At 44.7% G+C, this 19,622-nt stretch overlaps 2 protein-coding genes across 3 annotated transcripts; both read left to right on the forward strand.

Annotated features, from left to right (window-relative positions):
• Positions 1-2,895: 2,895 nt before the first annotated feature.
• LOC119659954 (exosome complex component RRP46) lies at positions 2,896-3,803 on the forward strand. Of its 2 annotated transcripts, none has more exons than XM_038068303.1 (4): positions 2,896-2,924; positions 3,002-3,114; positions 3,172-3,407; positions 3,465-3,803. In XM_038068303.1, the coding sequence occupies exons 2-4, from the start codon at positions 3,006-3,008 to the stop codon at positions 3,780-3,782; spliced, it is 663 nt and encodes a 220-aa protein (XP_037924231.1). In that variant the 5' UTR covers positions 2,896-2,924; positions 3,002-3,005; the 3' UTR covers positions 3,783-3,803. The 2 variants fall into 2 exon arrangements, with proteins under 2 accessions (XP_037924231.1, XP_037924233.1); XM_038068305.1 differs by lacking the exon at positions 2,896-2,924 and adding an exon at positions 2,925-2,934.
• A 293-nt stretch (positions 3,804-4,096) lies between these two features.
• On the forward strand, positions 4,097-18,032 carry LOC119659953 (probable ATP-dependent RNA helicase DDX55 homolog). The gene is made up of 3 exons (XM_038068302.1): positions 4,097-4,339; positions 4,396-4,791; positions 16,704-18,032. Exons 1-3 carry the CDS (start codon positions 4,235-4,237, stop codon positions 18,003-18,005), a joined length of 1,803 nt encoding a protein of 600 aa, XP_037924230.1. The 5' UTR covers positions 4,097-4,234; the 3' UTR covers positions 18,006-18,032.
• The last annotated feature ends 1,590 nt before the right edge of the window (positions 18,033-19,622 follow it).

A 19,622-nucleotide genomic window follows, 5' to 3' on the forward strand; every position in this document is an offset into this window, starting at 1 on the left:
TTATTAATTACATGCCCATGTGAAAATCTTTCTTTTCCATTTTAGAAAAAGTTTGGGAGGCCATATTGTTTTAAAATCATTGTTGGGGTTATTTGGCATTTAGAAGTGTGGGGTTAGTTAACGCATGGACTATGCCAAGTAACCCCACATTTCCATTAATAAAATTGTTGCTTAGAAAATGAATTAGAAATAAACTATAAGGTGCAATTAGACACAGGTTTGAAATATGATTACAGAATGAATGCGTAGATAACTACCTAAAGGATATCCTATGTATATACCTATTTTTTCTCTACTTAATGCTGGTTTTGCAGATCATCATGGTGCGAACTTATAAGAGAAAGTCCGATCGATCAATGTACGCGCTTGAGACAATGAAGATGGCCGTACAAGCTCACATTATTCAAGGCAAGAGTCTATCTCGCACACCAACCGAATTTGGCATACCTATTCGTAGCTTGGCCAGACATTGCCAAAAATTAAGAGAACGTGAGGTTCTAAGGTATGCCTTTAATGCTGCAACTACTCCTGTAGCCGCCTCATCTTTATCTTGTGGATACGCCTTGCCAAGTATTATTCTTCTTCTATGCCGCTATAGTTCGAAGTCAGTCCTTGGCCTCTCCTCTATAAACTGTTGTGTTTATTGTGATTTTGCATTTGAGTAATCTACCTTATTAGTTTATACTTCTATTTCCTTATAGGTATTTACACGAGAACAAGGCTTGCTGTTGTCTGAATAGTTAAAATTGGCTGCTGTGTACATTGGGCTTTCACCGAAACAGGTGAGGAAATTCGCTTATCAGTATGCGAAAACAAATTTAACGAAATTACACCAGTCATGGGGAGTAAACAAGACGCAGGATTGGATTGGTTTGATAGCTTCATGAAGAGATACCGATGTTTATCCTTGCGCACTCCGGAAGCAACCAGTGTGAGTTGACGAGACAGAAATCATAACAGTGCAAAAACTCGAGTGGTTGCACGAAAAGGATTCAAGAAAATAGGACGTATAACCTCGGCTGAAAGAGGATGTCTGATGGTCCTCGCAGCATTGGTTTCAGCGGGGGGTGCTACGATTCTTGCTTTCCTTGTTTCTCCACGAATTAAGTTCAAGGAACACTTTCTCCAAGTTGTACCACCTAATCAATAAAGGTGCTAACAAATCAAGTTGGATGATGGTGACTAGTTTTATAAAGTTTGTAAAACATTTTCATTCATTCTACGAAATGATCGAAAGAGAAACAAGTTTTTCTTCTCCTTGATAACCACAACTCCCACTTGTCTATTGAGGCTCTTGATTTGCTAAAAAAGAACGGGGTTGTGGTTTTATAATTTCCTCCGCACTGCAACCATCAGTTACAACCTTTGAACAGGAGTATTTTCGGGCCACTCAAAAAATATATTAAATCTGCCTGTCACTCTTAGATAACGAACAATCCAGGACAAACAATGACTATTTATCATATTCCGTCAACAATAAATATTGCGTTCCCACTTGCTTCGACTACAACCAATATTACTGCAGAATGTCGTGTTAGTGGAGTACGTCCTTTCAAGCCAGACACATTCGAAGATTCTGAACTTCTGCCTTCATCTGTTACCGATCGCCCTCTTCTGATATCAATAAATGACGCTCTTCCTGCAGTACCTTCAACGTCTACACCGTCTATAACACCTGAAGAAGTATGTCCATTACCAAAAGCAGGGAAAAGAAAGGAGTCCAATCATGGAAGAAAAAGGAGAAAAGCTGAAGTTTAAACGGACACATCAGTCAGAAACTTGCTGGCGACTAAAAGAAATAAAAAAACAAAAAGATCAGCAGAAGACAAGAGGAAGAGGTCAATTTCTTTTATTATGTTCAATACTCGCTAGAATTCTTGTTTTTATTTACTATATATTTCGAAATGAAATGTTTTTTTCTTGAACTATGTCTACTTTTCTTTGCTTTTAAATCACAATAAGGCAATACGTGTCCGGATAGCTGAGTGATTAGAGCGCAAGGCTATTGTACCGGAAGGTCGCGGTTCAAATCTCACTGGTGGCAGTGGAATTTGTATCGTGATTTGACGTCGGATACCAGTCGACTCAGCTGTGAATGAGTACCTGAGTCAAATCAGGGTAATAATCTCGGGCGAGCACAATGCTGACCACATTGCCTCCTAGTGTACCGTTACGGTCTTGAATGAAGTGCTCTAACACACTTCAAGGCCCTGATCCAACATGGATTGTTGCGCCAACGATTATTATTATTATTATTTAAATCACAGAATTTTCAAGTTATGCCAACTTATCCCAACAGACATGCCAACTTGCCCCACGCCTGGGGTTAGTGTTGGCCGATTATAAAAGGTAATGAACGGCGTCTCGCGGTAATGGAGCAGAGATGTTGCTAGGACTTGTGACATAACACTCCTTGATCTGCGATCGATATGGGCTTGCGCCGAAACGTGGAAAAATTGCGAGAGAGGTCTCTTTAATTGTAATTCGCGGTAAGGAGAATTCACTTGCCAAAATTGGGCTGAACATCGAAGTCGATAATAAACGGCCGAAAGAACGGTGGCTTGATGTGGTGGTGGATGGGGATTTGAAAGCCTTGCGACTGCATCCAGATCAGGTCGTTAATAGTACTAAATGGCACAACCGATTTCGATGAGCCGGCCCGCTTGTGAGCGAGAGAAAGGTTAAAGGAAGATAAAAGTTAATTTCAGAGAAAATTATGTAACTCCACTCGTATTATTCAATCCTAGCGTCCTTATTAACAATTAATCAAGAAATTGTGTTACATACTATCCATGTTCTGAATTTCAAGGTGAAAATGATCTACAAAAGGGGTTTTCCCCTTTAGGAAATGGTTTCTAATAGTCCGAAAAATTGCTCTGTTACGACACCACTATTTCTCCGAACTTTCGCCGGCCTGTCAAAGTGTGAGTTGAGGTTATCTTAAAATATAATTGTGTCTGTTTCTGAGTAAACTAGCTAAACCGTCCCCTGGGAATTTTAGGAATATGGGGTCAGACACTGGAGACGACGCTTATAGCGATATACATCTACGTGCTTTGAATTGCGAAGTCAATCCTCTGACGAGATCGGATGGTTCAGCAATGCTCACCCAAGGTAGTCTTCCAATAAGTTCGATAAACTCCACTCCTAACTTCATTTATGTGTATTCAGGGGAAACAGCAGTAATAGCTTCAGTATATGGACCGGTGGAGGTCAAAACGCAGAATTTACAAATCGAAAACGCAACATTGGATGTGTGCTACAGGCCAAAAACGGGGCTTCCAACGATAACGGATCGGAGTCGGGAGAATGTTATAAAAAGGATCTGCGAAACGGCTATCCTGACTGCACTGCATCCCAGGACCTCAATTGTTGTGGTCATACAAGAATTGGAAAATAGAAGTGGGGTAAGCACGAATGAGTTTAATTTGGAACTTTATGCAATGGAAATGTATTGTTTACAGTTGGAGGCGTGTGCCGTGAACGCAGTTTGTTTGGCATTGCTCAACGGTGGAATTGCGATGAAGTTTACTGTTGCTGGCGTCCACAGTATATTGAAAGAGAACGATGAAATTGTCCTGGATCCTGATAGCAAGGAAAGCATCAACGCCTTGGCACATTTTACTTTCGTTTTCGATAGTTTGCAAAGGAATGTGGTAGCGGTGAACACACAAGGAAAGTTCAATATGGCGCAATATAATGATGCGCTTACAATTTGTAGGGCTGCTAGCGGAAAGATTTTCGAGTTTTATAGGGAAATTATATCAAAACGTCCTGTGTAGCAATAAATTGCGTTTGTTTACTTCAAATTGTTTTAACTAGGGACTATAGGAGGGCTGACATTAAGGGCAATACGAGGCTAATAACAAGGACAAGTTGCGACCCTTGAAGGACGTTTGTATGATATGGAATTTTATGTGCAACTTGCGATTGGGATGACGGTTTATATCCAATTTTGTTAAATTTTCTAATTTATTCATCTTTTGGTTTTTATTCTACAGCTGCAGGATTCAAAGAACTCCTACGATCCCATCTTCTGGTTCTTTCCTTTTATAAAAGCGATTCCTCCCCAATATAGAGACCCAATTGCTTCAGATCCGTGCACAAAAATTATGGGACAAGTTAAAGTTGGCAATGCTGTATATGAGCACGTGCTAAGAAATGTCATTTCGTGCATCAATTGAGTTGCGAGTTTGTTTTCGCTGAGCTTGGAAGTGGTCACGGACTCGTTAAAATGCCGCTGCCAAATACAAAGTGGAGTGAATTATCGACTCCTCTTTCGGATCCAGTCCTGAACGTCATTAAAAGCTTCGGCTTCAAGTCACTGACTCCTGTCCAGGTAAATTGTGTTTTAAACAAAACAAATCCTTTTTAAAGAGAGATTGCCTCCCAAAGGGTGCAACTATTCCATTATTAATGACTCGGAAGGATGTTTCCGCTGAAGCTGTGACTGGATCTGGGAAAACGTTGGCCTTCCTGGTGCCGTTAATTGAAATCCTGCAAGCGCGACATAAGGAACAACCGTGGAAAGCAACGGAAATAGGAGCAATTGTTATCTCACCGACGAGGGAATTGGCTTCACAAATCTCGGATGTTCTGTCGAGATTTACCGAACACGAAGAATTGAAAATATTCAAGCAACTGCTATTGGTTGGAGGGAATAGTATTGAAGCGGATATTCGCTCAATAGAAGCAGATTCGCCCATAATTTTAATTAGTACTCCAGGACGACTATGTGATATTTTGGAACGCAAAGGCAAAGTTAACTTACCCGGACGTGTTAAATCTTTGGTGAGTACATCCTGATTTTACTTAATGTTGCGAGGTCTCTGCAGAGCAAGGTTACTTATAAGCAGCGTATCCAGAAAAATGTTAGTGGTACACTGATATTTACATTGATCACATAGGGTCACTTCTTTCCTTGGGTTGGCTGTTGCATAATACGAGGTAGTACGCCAAGGGGGAAGTTCTCCTCTTCAACACTGATGAAAACCCCTGCCCGCCTAAAAAGTAATTGTGCCTCGAAAGTGTTTTTAAGGTTTTGTCCATCCGTCTGTCTGTCATACCCGATTTATTCCAACAAGGCTGAACCTATTGTCACGGAATTTGGTGAGAGCGTGTGAATCCCTTCACATATAGTAAGCGGAGCTATTTTCTGTGTTCTATAAGGGGGGCTTAAACTATTGTTCAACGATCCAAGTTGCAAAAATATTGAAAGAGCACCAGAAAGGAATCTCGAGTGGACAACTTAGAGCCAACAGAACGCTAGCTAAAGTGCATGACGAGTGTGTGTGTGTGTGTGTATGGTGGGGGAGAAGCTATAGCTTTTGAGCACTCAGGCCGTGTTGGCCCATTGTACTCGCCACCTCCGTCTAACGGAATATTCCGGATTCGTTAACGTATCGCATTCCGTATCCGTTAGTGGATCGTCGCAATTGGAGAACATCCGCACCAAAAATCTGATGCTTAATGCGTCCATAGGCTGGGCATTCACATAGGAAATGCTCCGTGGATTTCGCTTCCTCATTACAGGAGGGATGCGTATCATCTTGAGTAATTCCTATTCTGAACATATGCCCAGCTAGTGAATTATGGCCTGTCAGAATGCCCACAATACACCTGCAAGTCCTCCTGCTTTTCGACAGCATAAACTTTGCGGTACGTATGTTCGGTTTTGGCAGGAAAAGTTTGGTGTGTCGAGCAGTATTTAGGCTCTGCCTCCAGTCCTTATGGGAAGCTTGTTCCCTGTTTTTGAAAACAGACTTAGCCAATGCTCCGGTCCCGGCATAGGGGAGATTGACCCCTCTTTCGTTAAAGCGTCCGAGATTTCATTTCCCTCTACGCCACAGTGACCAGGTACCCAGAGTAGTTCCACCGTATAGAATCTAGAAAATAGAGTTCAAACGGTTTCTGCATTCCTGAACGATTTTCGAGGTGATCAAAGGACTGCTCGATGCCCTCAATGCAGCTTGGCTGTCACTGCAGATTGCGATGCGCCTGCCCTTCAATCGTTCGTCAATCGCCCAGTCTGCCGCCCTTAGGATCGCATAAACTTCGGCTTGAAAAACCGTTGCATATTGTCCCAAAGGAAAAGCCCACTTCTCGTTTTTTTTCTAGAGGTAGACTCCGGCTCCAGAACCCTCTTCTGTTTTTGAGCCATCGGTGTAGAAGACTTCCGTATATCCCGCCACGCATTCCTCTGGGTCTTCCCAGTCCTCTCTACGCTTCAGGGTAACTTCATATCTTCTACCAAACAGATGTATGGGGACACGAGAATCGGAAGGCATTGTAAGAACTGGATTCAATCCTCCCAGTAACTCTTCCAAAGCTCTGTGCCCCCACATCCGTTGTTTCCCCATAGATCTAATCGAATTAATCTATGAGCTGCTCTCATTGCAGTGCTTTGAATAAATTTATCCAGGGGCTGCAAATTGAGTAGTGCAATCAGAGCTGCGCCGGATGTCGTGCTCATGGGACCAGTGATACCCAGACACACTTCTTTGCAGTGCGGCTAGTTTACGGCGAAAAATTTTTTGTCTCACCTTAACCCACCACCCACAGATGCATATACGAACATCGGCCTAATGATGGCAACGTATATCCACATTACTACATGAGGCCTGAGTTTCCATGTCGAGGCAAAGGTCCGTCTGCACAGCCCATAAGCTGTGAGAGCTCGTTTCATCTTTACCTCTACATGTTTGTTCCAAAGAAGTTTTTTATCTAGGGTGACTCCCAAATATTTCATTTCTTCGGAGAGTTGAAGGGTAGCACCCCTCATCTCAGGGAGGCAAAGTTCATCCAGTTTTCTCCTTTTTGTGAATAAAACTGTGGCGCGGCAGGATCTGCAGCATTCGAAATTTATTTCGGATGTTGCGGATGCGGACGGGTAGATGGCGCTGAACTCCGAAACTCTCCACTCACTCGTTTTCTGAACGCACCAGGGGAGTGGAGAACCAGCGGTAAAAAAATGCCGTTGGTTGGGACAGTAAGGACCGCATGGAAATAAGTCGGTCTCTTCTGTATCCAACCGCGGCACTGATCACATCGCTCGTGACTGAACAAAGTTTTAGCGTTTTTCTCTTAAATTTAAAATATTATAATCAAACTCACACACTCAAGTAAATCAAGTCAAATCATTGCAAGTCCAACCTTTTCTTTGCTTTCGATCCGATCTCGACTTTTTTATTTACTGCCCTCGACACCCAAAAGTTACTACGAAAATTTCCCGGGCATCTCACAGGAGCGAGCAAAGTCGTGCCAACGGACAATGTTCGATTCCGCCTCGTGAAGTGTGAAAAATTCTGTTTGGTAATAAGTCTGAAGAGTGCGGGCTCCATCGGTCAGTCTCCTACAAGTGCGGAAAAAGTCATTTGCTAAAGTGGTGACCCCGATAAAGAAGAAGAGGGACAGGAGTAGTCGCGGCAACGATCAGCAACAGCCCAAGGATCTCAAGTTCAAACCTCCGCCCCGGTGAAAGGAATCACCCGCGACTGCTGATCGCATTCACGCCAGCCCGAGCCGGGAATCAACAGATCGGAGGAGCTGTCCGGCCGACATCCGCCCAACTTAGGCAGCGGCAGGGATCGTCTTTTTGTACACGTCGCAACGGGCCGGCCGAAAAGCAGCAGCAGCAGCTGAGCCAACGCATTCCGGAACTCTTGCTTCCTTGCAGCCGACGAAGCACCTACGGATACGCTGCGCCGAGCCCCGGCCAGTGGCCCACCCCGCCCGATGAACAGTTGCTTGCCGATTTGAAAATTCTGGTGAAAGAGCAAAGCCAAACAGCAGCTACGTGTTTTAGGAACTCAAATTAAATTTATATTCCAACAATGTTCATTTTCAATTCATCCATCTCTGTCAAAATAATTGTTTGCTGAAATATTATTTAAAGAAAAAAAGTGATAATAAAAGTAAAATCGCTGCAAGAGACGGCGTTGAAGTGTTTCGCATCGCGGGTTCTACATTTCCTTGGTGTTTTTGGTCTGCGCTGGAGAGCGTCCGCTTCGGTCGTTGTTTTTCTCGTTTCGTGCGTGCATTTGTGGGTGCGGCCTGCCGTGTCGGTGTAAAGTTCACCGTGTTTCAGTATAAACTCACCGCGTCTGCATCTCAATCTCGTACTTTTCGGTAAGAAAACTGTCGTTTGACAATAAAGACGCGGCAGGCCCATCGGACCCACAAGTGACCGCCCTCGCCGTACGCGTTCCTCCGTTTTGGCGGCGGAACCCCGAGCTGTGGTTCCTGCATTTGGAAGCACAGTTCCAAATGTCCGGCATCACATCGGACGCGACCCGTTTCAACTACGCGGTGGTCGGCCTGGACGAAGAGTCCATACTTCTGGTGTCCGACGTGGTGAAGTCGGCATCGTACTCGCAGCTCAAGAGCGAGTTGATCAGGCGCCTGTCGGCAAGCGAGTCGGCAAAATTAGACCACTTGCTGGCGGGTTTAACGTTGGGTGATCGAACTCCCAGCCAATTGCTTCGTGAAATGAGGCAATTGGGTGGGAGCAAGATCGGCGACGATCTGATCAAGTCGCTCTGGCTGCGTCGGCTCCCGGAGGGCACCCAGGCGATCCTAGCCTGCGTCTCCGGTTCCTTGGTGGAATTAGCAGCGACGGCCGACCAGGTACAGGAGGTGTACGTTCGCCCAACCATAGCGGCCGTTCAACCACCGTCGGATGAGGTGAGCGACTTACGGCGCGAGATCGCGGCCTTAACTGCCAGCGTGGCCGAGATGCGGGCGACGTTGGACGCTCAGCGTTCGAGTGCCAGGTCGCGAGCTCGCTCACGGTCTGCCACACGAAAAGGGCGTTCGGGTAGCAGGTCGTCAAGACAGCCTGCGGACCAAGGTATTTGCTGGTATCATCGTAAGTTCGGAGATAAAGCGACAAGATGTACGCTACCTTGCAAATTCGCGCCTACCGCAAAAAACTAGGTCCGCGGGGGGTCTTGGCGACGGCCACCCAGAGCGCAGCGCCACGTCGCCTAACTATTTTCGACCCCCTCAGCAGGCGCAACTACCTCGTCGACACGGGTGCGGAGGTTTCGGTTCTTCCCGTACCCCAGCATCATCGACTATTTCCACAACCCCTCAAACTGGCGGCAGCAAATTCCTCCCGCATCAATACATACGGGTACAGGCAAGTGGACGTGAGTCTTGGCTTGCGTAGGACGTTTCCGTGGCGTTTCATCCTGGCGGATGTCAGCTTCCCCATATTAGGCGCAGACTTCTTGCGTCACTATGGGTTGCTGGTGGACTTGCAAAATAAGTCCCTTATAGACCCCACAACCAAACTAAATTCGTCGGGCCAAATGATATCTCACGCTGACAATAACCTTTCCGTTCTTTTGGAAGACATCTCCGAATCTCGTGTTCGGACACTCCTCCAAAAGTTCAGCCAGATAACTACCGAGTGTAGTCTCTCGAAACCAGTAAAGCACAATGTGCAGCACCACATAAATACTACTGGTTCCCCGATTTTCTCAAAGGTGCGTCCTCTACCACCCCAGAAACTGGCTATCGCGCGGAAAGAATTTGAACAACTTGTTCAACAGGGTATCTGCAGGCCCTCAAACAGCTGTTGGTCTTCCCCTTTACATATGGTCCCTAAGCCAAATGGCGAATGGCGTCCCTGTGGGGATTACAGAAGGCTAAACGCACAGACTGTTCCTGACCGATATCCGATTCCACTCATTCACCTCGCGAATTGCCGCATATTTTCGACCTTGGACTTAGCCAAGGCATACCACCAAATCCCAGTAGCTCCTGAAGACATTCCAAAGACGGCAATATGCACACCCTTTGGACTCTTCGAGTTCACCCGAATGACTTTCGGATTGTGCAATGCGGCGCAAACCTTTCAAAGGTTCATTCACTCAGTCCTGCGAAACCTCGATTTCTGTTTCGTCTATTTGGATGATGTTTTGGTCGCTTCTTCTACTGAGTCTGAGCACTTAGCCCATCTCGAGTGCATTTTTCAACGTCTCCTTGAGGCCGGTTTAGTCTTAAACGTTGAGAAGTGCAAATTCCTTCAAAAACAGGTGAGATTCCTCGGCCACTCCATTTCCTCTGAAGGAATACAGCCCGACCCAGACAAGGTGCAAGCAATCACAAGCTTCCCGCGTCCAAAAACAGTGAGGGAGTTGAGGAGGTTCTTGGGCATGCTAAACTTTTATCGTCGTTTCCTGCCCAAGGCCGCCCATCACCAGTCCATTTTGAACGCGTACTTGTCTGGCTCCAAAACAAAAGACACACGAGAGATTGTGTGGTCTGAAGAGGCTGTCTGCGCGTTCAATAAATCCAGACAGCAACTGGCTGACGCTACACTCTTGGCAATTTCCTCTACAAGATGCACCCCTAGCCGTTTTTGTTGATGCCTCTGACATCGCAGTAGGTGCTGCCCTTCACCAAAAGGTGGACCAAGTTTGGCAGCCGTTGAGCTTCTTCTCGAAGCAGTTGAATCCCGCTCAACGGAACTACAGCACCTACGATCGCGAACTGCTCGCCGCATACCTGTCCATCAAATACTTCCGTTTCTCCCTAGAAGGCAGGCCGTTCACAGTGTTCACGGACCATAAGACTCTCACGTTCGCTTTGAAACAGAAGCCCGACAAAGCGTCCCCTCGTCAGCTTCGACACCTGAGCTTCATAAGCCAGTTCACGTCAGACATCCAGCACGTGTCCGGGAAGGACAACATTGTTGCTGACGCTTTGTCTCGTGTCTCCGAAGTTAACATCCCCGCCTCACTCGATTTCTCGGCTATTGCCAAGGCGCAAGTGGATGACGCAGCACTTCAGAGCCTCAAGTCCAACCCCAAATACAAATTTCGGGAGTTGCCCATCTTCGGCTCAAACCTCTCGCTCTGCTGCGAAGACTCGGAAAAGGGACCTCGGCCATACATTCCGGCCACATTTCGCAAGGAAGTGTTCCACGCAGTTCACGACTTGGCGCACCCCGGCATCAGGACAACAAACCGGTTAGTCACCGGAAAATACTTCTGGCCCTCCATGAACAAGGATATCAATTCCTGGGCCAGAGAGTGCATCGCATGCCAGAAGTGTAAAGTCTCCAGGCATGTAAGGAAAGAAGTGGGCTCATTCCCCCGCACTACCAAGCGTTTCCACACCATACACCTCGACATAATAGGGCCTTTGCGAGACTCGCACGGTTACAAGTATTGCCTCACAATCATCGACAGGTTCACGCGGTGGCCTGAGGCAATACCTCTGAAGGACATTACGGCGCAATCTTGTGCCGAAGCCCTTTGCCGAGAGTGGATACCTCGCTTTGGCGTCCCTGCAGTGATCATCAATGACCAGGGAATGCAATTTGAGTCCACCCTTTTCTCCGAGTTAGGCAAACTCCTGGGTTTTAAACGCCAGCGGACTACTGCATACCACCCGCAGTCCAATAGGATGCTAGAACGTTGGCACCGGACGCTGAAAGCCGCCATTATGGCACGCGACGACCCGTCCTGGACTCAAGTCTTGCCTCTCGTCCTACTCGACCTTCGTACAACCCGCCGAGAGGAATTTGCTGCCAGCCCCGCGGAGCTGGTTTACGGGGAGAACCCAAGACTCCCAAGCGATCCGGTCTTCGACAAGAGATCGGGTCTCACGGAGTCGGGGTTGGTGCGTCTGCTGAGGGACAATCTCCGACGCATCAAAGCGCCATCACCCACTCGACACTCGTCCATACCTGCTTTTTCGCCCAAGGAACTGGACACGTGCATGCACGTGCTGATCAGGACGGATGCCGTCCGGAAGCCGCTGCAGCCTCCATATGAGGGCCCGTACCGCGTTCTCGAGCGGGGAGAACATTTCTTCCAGCTCGAGATCGGTGGTCACAAAAAGGCGGTCTCTTTGTCCAGACTGAAACCCGTGTGCGCCCCGAAGCAACGTCGTGTCCGCTTTGTGGATTAACGGCGAACGAAGTTCGGGGATCCGTCGCCGAAACCCCTAGGTTTCGTCTGGGGGCGGAGTGATGTGGCGCGGCAGGATCTGCAGCATTCGAAATTTATTTCGGATGTTGCGGATGCGGACGGGTAGATGGCGCTGAACTCCGAAACTCTCCACTCACTCGTTTTCTGAACGCACCAGGGGAGTGGAGAACCAGCGGTAAAAAAATGCCGTTGGTTGGGACAGTAAGGACCGCATGGAAATAAGTCGGTCTCTTCTGTATCCAACCGCGGCACTGATCACATCGCTCGTGACTGAACAAAGTTTTAGCGTTTTTCTCTTAAATTTAAAATATTATAATCAAACTCACACACTCAAGTAAATCAAGTCAAATCATTGCAAGTCCAACCTTTTCTTTGCTTTCGATCCGATCTCGACTTTTTTATTTACTGCCCTCGACACCCAAAAGTTACTACGAAAATTTCCCGGGCATCTCACAGGAGCGAGCAAAGTCGTGCCAACGGACAATGTTCGATTCCGCCTCGTGAAGTGTGAAAAATTCTGTTTGGTAATAAGTCTGAAGAGTGCGGGCTCCATCGGTCAGTCTCCTACAAGTGCGGAAAAAGTCATTTGCTAAAAAACCATTGTGGTTTTATTTGGATTATCTGACAGACCATGTCTGAAGCACCAGCTGTCTATCAAATCAACGGCACGTTGTATATTCCTACACACCGTTCCAAGATCCCGATCAACAGCAAGCACAGCCACGTCATCAGCATAAGCTTCAGCGTGTATTGGCAAATTTTGCAGTTCGCATAGTAGGGAGTCGATCAGCATACTCCACAGAAGTGGCGAAAGCACATCTCCTTGGGGGCAGTCTTTCGTTGCTTCTGCAGTCAGTTAGCGATCGACACCCACCTTAGCGCACAGCAATCTCAGCGTTAGCATAACATGGATCCACTTAATTAAACATCATCAACACCATGCGCTCTGGCGGCATCACAAAGTTTTTGAAAAGGCGCACAGTTAAAAGCCCCTTCAATGTCCACGAACACCCCTATCGCGTACTCACCATTCAAAGTTGTGTCCTCTATCTTTGTGACCAAAGAATGAAGAGCAGACTCACAGGACTTTCCACGTTGGTAAGCATGTTGGTTTTCACTAAGTGGGTGTGACCTTAGTGCGTTTCCACGAATGTGACGCTCCACCAGTCTCTCCAAACCTTTCAGCAAGAATGAAGTCAAGCTGACCTGTCTGAAGTTCTTTAGATTAGAATAGTCATCTTTCCCAGGTTTCGATTTGAAGACTACCTTAACCTGTTGCCAAGAAGTAGGCACGTAGCCCAGGGCAACACATCCGCGAAAAATATTTCTTAGAAGGTCGCTCTAAATGCTCCATACCTTCCCTTAGCATTGCCGGATAGATGCCATCCATACCAGGTGCTTTGAAATGTTCAAAGGGCAGTATGGCAGCTCTCACCACCCATGAGGGGTACTATTGGATCGAATTGCGTGATGACGTGGAGGGCTGGTGCCGTAAGTGCACCATTTGTGCTTCAAGCAAGTGTCCGTGACGAGAAAAGAATGCGAATTCAGAGTTGCGTGACACCCTTTTATCGGGAAAAAAGAGTGACGAACTCTCCAATCAGACGGAAATGCAAGTCTTCTCATCGGAGTGGATGGAGCTCATTCGAAAGACAGGAGTAGAGGATGAAAGGCTTCTCAAGAAGTGCGGAGTGGTCCTACAGAAAATGAAGTCTACTACCATTGTCCAACGAATCATCTTTATGGATGGCTTAATAGAGATGGAAGAACTGCTGGCACTTATTGCATACCAGTGAAGCTCATTGATGACAGTCGAAGAGGAACTGAGGAAAAAGCATATCGCTAATGTAGCCTATATATGCGCAAAACGCAGTGCGCTCAGTCCGTCAGAAGGGGAGCGAAAAATCGACAAAAAGAGGCGAGTGGAAAACAGCACGGATCAACCGACAATGATTCAACAGAAAGAATACCGCGAGGTCGCAAACACGCGAACCAGCAGCAGTAGCGTCGAAAAGGAGGAGTAGGAGGATACCGTGGAAAACAAACGGTTTGTTCACGGTATCTGAACTCGAAAAACATGAGGGTCCAGTGCCTCGGAGCCAAGTGGGCGAAGTGAAATGTTAATTAAAATCCATGGGGTAGTGGATACAAAACTTTAAGAATATGGTGGGGAACACAAAGACAAGACTACAAAGACTCTTTGAGATAGAGAGTAAAATGGAAGAAATGGCAAAAACTTCTTCAAGCACATTTTAAAAAAAATAAATCCCCCGGGCCTGAAGGAGTCCCCTGAAAAAGTGTTAGAAGAAGGTATTTTGCCTAAAATATGAAAGAGCCTAAAACACACTTTCATTAGCAAAGGAAAAAGGAAATCTTAAAAAAGTCGATGCGTACCAGCCATTTCGCATTCTGAAGTTCCTAAAGTAGCTAATAAAATTACGTACAATAATTAGCACCAATAATACTGGAGATCTCTCGTCCAGGCAACATATTTTCAAGGCAGGAAGATCGACTCTAGGAGTTATATAGGGAGTTACGCAAAGTGTTGAAGATGTGGAGAGTGGACCACCTCCGTTACTGCACACCAGAAACCAGAATTCAAAGCGCTTCACTACCTCATGAAGATGATAAAAAGTTATCTCAAAGAATGAGAAGTGAAGAACCGTTTTCGTTTTATTAAATGGTTCTACGTCATCTTGATATTTTTATATATGTGAAACTAGGGTTTAAATTTCAAGTAAATCAAAACTTCTAAAGTTCCCTTAAGCCCTACGAGCTTGAGAACACTGAAAGTCTTCTCTGCTTGTCGTAAGAGGTGACTAAAAGGGATAGAAATTAGTGCGCTAGCAAACTGCAAATTTTGAAACTTCACTGTTATCAAAGAGTTAACAACGCCTCGGACGTCACATCTGGAATATGCGCACGGACTTCGACAACGGTAGTGAAGGTCCTCAGAATGGTCGCGTTCTGCAACTTGAGTAGGGAATCCAATGATAAAAGTTGGACATTCTGGGCCTAATTGAAATAAGGTGGTCGGACTCCGGAAAGTACTCCTCACCCTCTTGCAACAATGTGCTCTTGTATTCTGGAAAGCCACGTGATAGCAGATGCGAATTTAGTGTCAGGTTGTTTCTGATGGTTATCGCAAGGCGCACTCTCTTCACCTTCTAACTGCAAGATTCCGGTCCAGGTTAAGGAGCAATTGTAAAATGCTACACACCAACGGAGACAATATAGTATTTATACGAGCAATTAAATACAGTTCAGGGGAGGTTTTCTAGAGATGACATTGTGATTGTGATGGGTGATCTGACAACACTCTGCTCGGACATTTGATGGGGAAACACGGTCTTGGCAACCGCAACGGTAATTTTGGGAGATTCGTGGATTCTTTGAATCTTCCACCACCTCATCATTGGTGGCACATGCTGTGAGAACAGAGCCTGCCATATGACTGACCCACACCGTACGAACAACCTGATTGCCCACTTCACGATTAGTGGTAGATTTAGAAGTTGTCTCCTGGATGTGCGTAACACGCCGATGCCAGCGTCTCTTTGCTGACGTCAACCTCGAAAGGGGGTATTTACCATCTCGCCACTTCTCGCAGGGTTGGGGAGCTGCGACTCCCTAAGTTCAACATCGACCGCTTGTATGACCCAGCTGTCGCTAGACAGTGGGAGAGCTATAGCGAATATACTGAGTAACCTGCCTGGGAATATCCATGAGCATTAGGCCGCCATGAAAAATGCTCTTTTCTCGGGTGCTACACAGGTCGCCAGGTCGTCGGCCAATTCCCGTAGAGGCATCATAAGATCTGGCTAATTACGGAATGGTGGAAGCGGATCGATTAACGGAAAGGTTTGAAGGCTCTACAGGCGGAAGATGCCGCAGATCGCAATAATTATGTGGTCGCAAATCTTTCGATGGTCCTGTGAAAGTCATCATAAAAAGTGAAGTTCCTTTCATTCATGGAGCAATTTTCAACCCAGTCCATTTTTAAATTCATTTCAACACGGTTTGAAGATATTTGTGGTATATAACGGTCTACGTGTCGCTGGTAATTTTAGCAAAATGCGTTTCAGCTCCCTCCAGGACTATCGAGAAGCTTACCCTCCCCCATTGTTTTGCGTCATGTATTTCTATGGCGACCCACTCTTCAACTAACTTGGGATATTGGATTCCGTTGCATGTCGTAGCCTCCTTAAGGAACTTAATTGAGGATCTATCCACTACCACTTTCGCCTTTTGACCAACATGTCAACGAAGATTTGCCCCGTTTGCCGTAGAAGTTGTTCGTTCGAAAGTGTATCAGGTCGGAGTGCTGCTATTACACAGCGTAGGGAAGAGTTGATGAAAGGCCTTGAGCTTTCGAGTAACAGTGGCGGTCATTCTCCATCATTACTCCCACATACCAACACAAAAAGAACACGGAACAGTCTCAACTTAATGTTGACGTTGAGATAGCTACATTTCCAGATCTTGAACAAAGCACCGAAGGGGTTTTATCACTGTGAACATCAAGTTCAGCTCGACCGTCGGTAGGAACGACATTTCCCAGATATACAAATTGATCAATGCATTCAATGCTCTGCCCATTCATGCAAATAGAGTGCAATGGCCAATTAGAGTAAGAACATTGGTTTTGCTGGTTCTTATCTGTAACTGTTCCCCATGATAAAAATATTCTGGATTGCTTATATTTCTATATAAATTAATGCAATTATCTGCGTTTGACTAATTTTAGTTTTATACTTTCAGGAAATCCTTATTTTGGATGAAGCAGACCGTCTTCTTGATCTTGGATTCAAAATGACAATCAATACAATTTTGAGCTATTTGCCTCGACAACGCCGTACTGGTTTGTTCTCTGCTACACAAACCAAAGAAGTTACGGATTTAATGAGAGCTGGGCTTCGAAATCCAGTACTTGTATCTGTAAAGGAGAAAGCTTCAATAAATACCCCAGTACGATTGGACAACTACTATACAATAGTAGAACCCGATAAGAAATTTCTTGCGATCCTCGCGTTCTTAAGGGACACGGAAATTAAAAAGGGGATGATATTCATGCCAACTTGTGCTTGTGTGGATTATTGGGCTGATATTTTATCGCATTTCTTGAAATCTAAGAAAGTCCTGGGACTTCATGGAAAAATGAAGCACAAACGTTCGAAAATCGTGAACAGATTTCGAAATGAAGACAATGTACTTTTGATGTGTACTGATGTCCTAGCGCGAGGTTTGGATGTTCCTGAAGTCAATTGGGTGATACAATGGGACCCACCTTCAACACCGGCAGCGTTCATTCATCGAGTTGGAAGAACGGCAAGGCAAGGTGAGGCAGGTAGCTCAATAGCTTTTCTTATGCCAAACGAAGACGCCTATGTGAATTTTTTACACATAAATCAAAAAGTAGAGTTACAACCTTTTGAAGTAGCTGAATTGGACTCCAGTTTAGAAGAGATAAACTCTCAAATATACAGATTGCAGCTGAATGATCGACTCCTCTATGATAAAGCAATGCGAGCGTTTGTTTCATACATACAAGCATATAGTAAGCATGAATGCAGTGCAATTCTGCGAGTAAAGGACTTAAACTTTGGAAAAGTTGCCACCAGCTTCGCTCTACTGCATATGCCCCGAATGCCTGAATTGAAAAAGATGAACGCAGATGATTTTGTAGGCCCCAAGTTTGAAATTGATTTGAATAAAATCAAATACAGAAACAAACAAAAAGAAGTTTCCAGACAGAACAAACTTCAAGTATACCAAGAAACTGGAAATTGGCCAGGACTTAAAAAAGGTAAAAAGAAGTCAGAAGCATGGGAGCTTTCGCGAAAAGAACGAACAGACGCAAAAGAGAAAAGAGCCGAGCGGCGTGCAAAGAGGAAACTCAAAAAGCAAAATACCACAGAAGTTAAAACGAAGAAAAGGAAACAAGCGTTTAGTGAAGAGGATTTAGCAGAATTGGCGAATGATATTCAAATGTTTAAAAAATTAAAAAAGAAAAAAATCACCGAAGAAGAATTCAATGAACAGATGGGATTTGACGATGATTGAGTGATAATAAATAGCATTTTTTGAAAACTGATTTGTATTGATTGAAATTGCTCTAGGTTTTTATTTAGATGGTTTTCCAACAGAACACCAACTTTGAATCATAATTTACAGGTTTCTGTAGAATACCTTGTAGGACTTCTACTGGTCATGGTCGATGGTTACTTCATTCACTATAGTCTAAGGGAAATTTTTGTGTCTGTTGCGATCTACACCGTAAATTCGAAAATCAAAAATTGTGTCAAAGGCCTGAGAATACAAGAAGCAGACTTATAGGCCTGGAATACGTCTTGGATCTTTTTCCCGTTCCCTTCTTTTCCCAAACCTTGGAGAAATAGCTGAGCTGTTTAAATGCGTTGAATAAGGAAGGGCTTGACTTTTCAAGCAGAAATGACAAGCTCTTCCTTATTATTGGGAAAGCTACTCTGGACCCCTCAGTTTAATTTGCGCTCGATGAACCTTGAGTGCCTTTATCAAACATTTTTCAAATGTTGCTTCCTTCCAAGCAAAGCATTCTCTCTACCATATGATCTGGGGAGTGATTACAAGTGGTCGTGCTGATGAAATTATGTTATTTCAGGGCACTGTAAACTCTGCAGCTTATATCGAAATTATTATTTGCCTACTGTAGCGGCTTTAACTATAACTGCACGTAGGGAAAGTCGACCTTTAAAGATGAATCTGCTCCGGGTCATTGATCCAAAGTGAACAGCGGGGATATTTTCTTACATAGATCTTTTGTTTCATTTTTTTCAAACCAAATTATCGCTAATTAACTTTTTTCTTTGCATAGGTTAAGAAATTGAAAGATATTTTTGATTAAGGGGGTCATCCCGTGTGAAGGCAGTTTTTTTTGCCTTTTTTTGAAAAATTATTTTGAAGGACTGGATAAAGAGAGAAACGTGATTTTTTCACCATATGTTTATTGATATCTCTAATATATGTTATATATTTTTCAGCTTGATATCGTAGCTAGTTTTCGGAATACGTGTCAATTTATGCAAACATCTCCAAAAAAAGGTGTTTTTCTGCTGCCACGCTGGAGGGCGCTGTGTTCATCTGAGGAAAAAAAACTAAACGGCATTTTAATGTGGACAATATTCCACGGTCCGCAAACTAGGATGATTAGAAAATATTGAAAGGTAAACTTTTGGTGGGCTTTTAAACTTAATTTTTTGATCAGAGTGAAATTATGCGGTGTTTCCAACGATTAATTAATTGAAGTAATAAAAACTTGTTGTTTCTTTTTCGTTGGTGTGGGTATTTTATTCTATGCTAACAAGTTAGCACTGATGAAGGGAACAAGTGGTTCCCGAAACATCGGTATTTGCAAGAATAAAATACCTACACCAACGAAAAAGAAACAACAAGTTTTTATTACTTCAATTAATTTTTTGGATTTTGGTGTTTTTTTACGGCTTTTTTTATGAATAAAAAAAAACGACCCGTCCGATTGCAATTACCCTAGTTTGCGGACCGTAGAAATATGTATTAAAGAAGTCGTGAAAATTTCAAAGAATTTGGTTGGATCGATTTTGAGCTATGGTGGCAGCCGATTTTCAAGATGCAGTTTCGAGAAAAATGCATTTGAAAATTTAAATGTGATTATCAACAGTAAAA

The sequence above is a fragment of the Hermetia illucens genome, chromosome 6 (genome assembly GCF_905115235.1).
Source record: "Hermetia illucens chromosome 6, iHerIll2.2.curated.20191125, whole genome shotgun sequence".
Lineage (NCBI taxonomy): Eukaryota > Metazoa > Arthropoda > Insecta > Diptera > Stratiomyidae > Hermetia > Hermetia illucens.